Here is a 2,715-nt window from a genome sequence, read left to right as displayed (position 1 = left end):
TGTCTCTCACTAAATGGTGTCTTCAGCTGCTGGAAGATGTAAGATGGTTTAAATATTGTCCCTAAATAGCGACTTTATTGACTAATATGTTTTTTTCTCATCATTCTAAAGGGACAAAACACCTTTGTGTGTGCTGTGTTTGGCTGTGATGCTGTGTGGCCTTTTGAAGAGGTCTGCAAGATGGCTCAACTGACTACTCAGGAAATTAAGTATTTCAAGAAGACCATGGCTATAAATGCTTCTAATACCAGAAGAGTAAGCATTATTATAGCCACCCTTTTTATTTTACAGTTTTGATTGTTTGGAAATATCACTCAATTTAAATCTCACTTTCACAGTGTCCTGGATGCATGTCCCATGTTGCAAGACAAAACAAATTAAATCTTTGTGTCGGCTGCAAAGTGTGCACAGCAAAGAAAGGACGTCAATATGAATTCTGCTGGCAGTGTCTGAGGGAATGGAAAGGACCAAAGCCACGGATGAGCCGCTGTGAGAACGAAGGCTGCAGCAACACGGTGCTGCAAACGCTGCAAACCTGCCCCGATATCGTCTTTGACACGGTGATAGGAATCACCGGGTGTCCCTCCATCCGGGCCTGTCCCACCTGCGGATCACTGCTGGAGCATAAACGAAACCACTGCAAACACCTTACCTGTCCTCAGTGTAAGGTCAAGTTCTGTTTTGTGTGTCTGAAGACTTTTGCTGAATGTTCTAGAACAAGCGGCATTTCAGCACCGTGCTCCAGTGGTGTTGCTCCCAGACAGACAGTTATCCCAGTGTGGAGAAAGAGTTAATACTCCTTTAACACGTCTGTTTCCTTGGACATTGATTTGTCACCTCAAACAACACCAATGTGTCTCATTGTACAGGATGTTTTCTAATCCTAGAGACCAAAAACATCACGCTGATGACAGTATTTGTTAGAGTTAAAAGCATAGGGATATTTAATGACTTGCTAGATCAGAACCAATGAAGGGCTCCTTAATTTTCTTGCAGTTTTGGGTTAGTGATTGTCAGTGTAGAAAATTATAACTGGCAGAACTAGACCAGACTGATGTTATTCAACCCTTTTGATTGCTATAATGACAGTTGTTTTTGAGTGGCGATAATCCTTAAATAACATAGCCATTGTTGAACAAATAATGCTCTTTCACACAAAAGTTTGAAAACAGATGGAATGTTCTGGCCTAGTTAAATTAGTGATTAACAATACATTAAACATGTCTTTGGTTGCATATTCAACAATTCCCCACAACCTTTCAGATTTGCTCTGGCAAGTGCAGAAGTGTGACACTACTTGGTACTCTTATATAACCTTATTTTGCTTCTGGTTTGTATTGCTATTCTTTTGATTGCAGGTTTGTTATCTTTTATATGCCCTTATCAAAGAACAGGGGATAATCCCATTTATGAACAAGCAGGCACATGGAAACCACCTTACAGCACATGAAGCAATTCTGGTGAACTAGGTAGTTTCCATATTCTGTCCGGTAGTGCCAAATAACATATACAATAAAGAAATACTACTTAATGAAATGAAATGATTTTCTAATGGATACAATATCTGCTACAATCTGCATTGGCTTTTCTAGAAGGAAGAGTAGTCCTCTTGTTATTTCAGGTTAAAAGAAATCCTCCTGCACAAGGAATGCTCTTTGTAAATCTTAACTGGGAAATCCATGCTGATAATTCTAAATTTAAAACCAGTTTAAAAGAGAAAGAGAAACTGCCATGAAGTTGAATTTATATGACGGTGGGGATAAGAATAAAATGCACACAGAAATATGCTTCAGCCTCTGATGACATTTCTGCATAGAAACCCCTTTCCCCACTCTTCCTGGTAGAGATATTTTAAAGTATATGAGCTAAATAATAAAGCTCTGAATCTTTTATAATCCACTCATTGCTTCATCTTTATGTCTATATATTGGGCAGTTTAAGAAAAGCTGTGAAGCTACAGCATTATGTTTTTGAGCAATGACAGTGTTGTTAAGCATAAACATTTATTGCATGGATATGTTGCTTTTCAAGCTTTTTTTTGCACATTCTAAAGCCAACATTCTCAAAGGCAGGGTTTGCTTGAGTGACATGTGATTTTATATTAATTTTGGTACAGGAAAAAACTATGATCCCTTGTAATATAACCATGGAGAAACCATGGAGAAATAAAAAGCAGAGATCCTTTTCTGTCATTGTTGTCTGTGACGAAGGTCCTGGCATGTATTTCAAGACCCTGTAGCAAACATGTCAATAGAACTGGTCACATTTCATGACAAAAAAAAAGCTATAAGTTATGGGTGGGCATTTATCTTATGGTTTAACATTATCCTGATAAATTTCTAGTCATAACAATTTTGATCTTTTGCCAAAAAAAATAGATTAGAATTAGTGATTATAAAAACTCAAAATGGTTGAGTTACAAAGTTAACTTACAATAGTTTTCTTTCCTTTTTTCCAGTGGGGCACTGGCAAATTCAAAGAATATGAATAAATGCTGTCACTATGGGATGTTTATTGATACAACATACATTATGCTTCGTTATGTAACTGGTGTCCCGAAGAAACCTATTTTAAGGTTTTTCTAAGGGTAGCGTTTGTGATTCTGGGGCTGTGGTATGGAGTCAGAGCTATATATTAAAAATTACTTTAAAGAATCGATGAAGTGTTTTTATCATTGATTTTATCATTAGTATAGTACATATAGCATATATGCTA

General features: G+C 37.1%; 1 protein-coding gene across 1 annotated transcript in view; it reads left to right on the top strand.

The window, feature by feature from the left end:
• Window positions 1-972, top strand: part of LOC107095605 (probable E3 ubiquitin-protein ligase ARI8) — a 13,546-nt gene extending 12,574 nt beyond the window's left edge. The window contains exons 4-5 of the mRNA XM_015391765.1: window positions 112-255; window positions 339-972. Coding sequence (XP_015247251.1) covers window positions 112-255; window positions 339-794 — 600 coding nt within the window. The 3' untranslated portion in view covers window positions 795-972. The remainder of the gene's footprint in view (window positions 1-111; window positions 256-338) is intronic.
• Window positions 973-2,715: the final 1,743 nt, after the last annotated feature.

The sequence above is a fragment of the Cyprinodon variegatus genome, unplaced genomic scaffold (assembly GCF_000732505.1).
Source record: "Cyprinodon variegatus isolate N-32 unplaced genomic scaffold, C_variegatus-1.0 Scaffold559, whole genome shotgun sequence".
Classification (NCBI taxonomy): Eukaryota; Metazoa; Chordata; class Actinopteri; order Cyprinodontiformes; family Cyprinodontidae; genus Cyprinodon; species Cyprinodon variegatus.
Note: the sequence above shows the minus strand (reverse complement) of the source record. Positions and strands in the feature narration are given on the sequence as shown.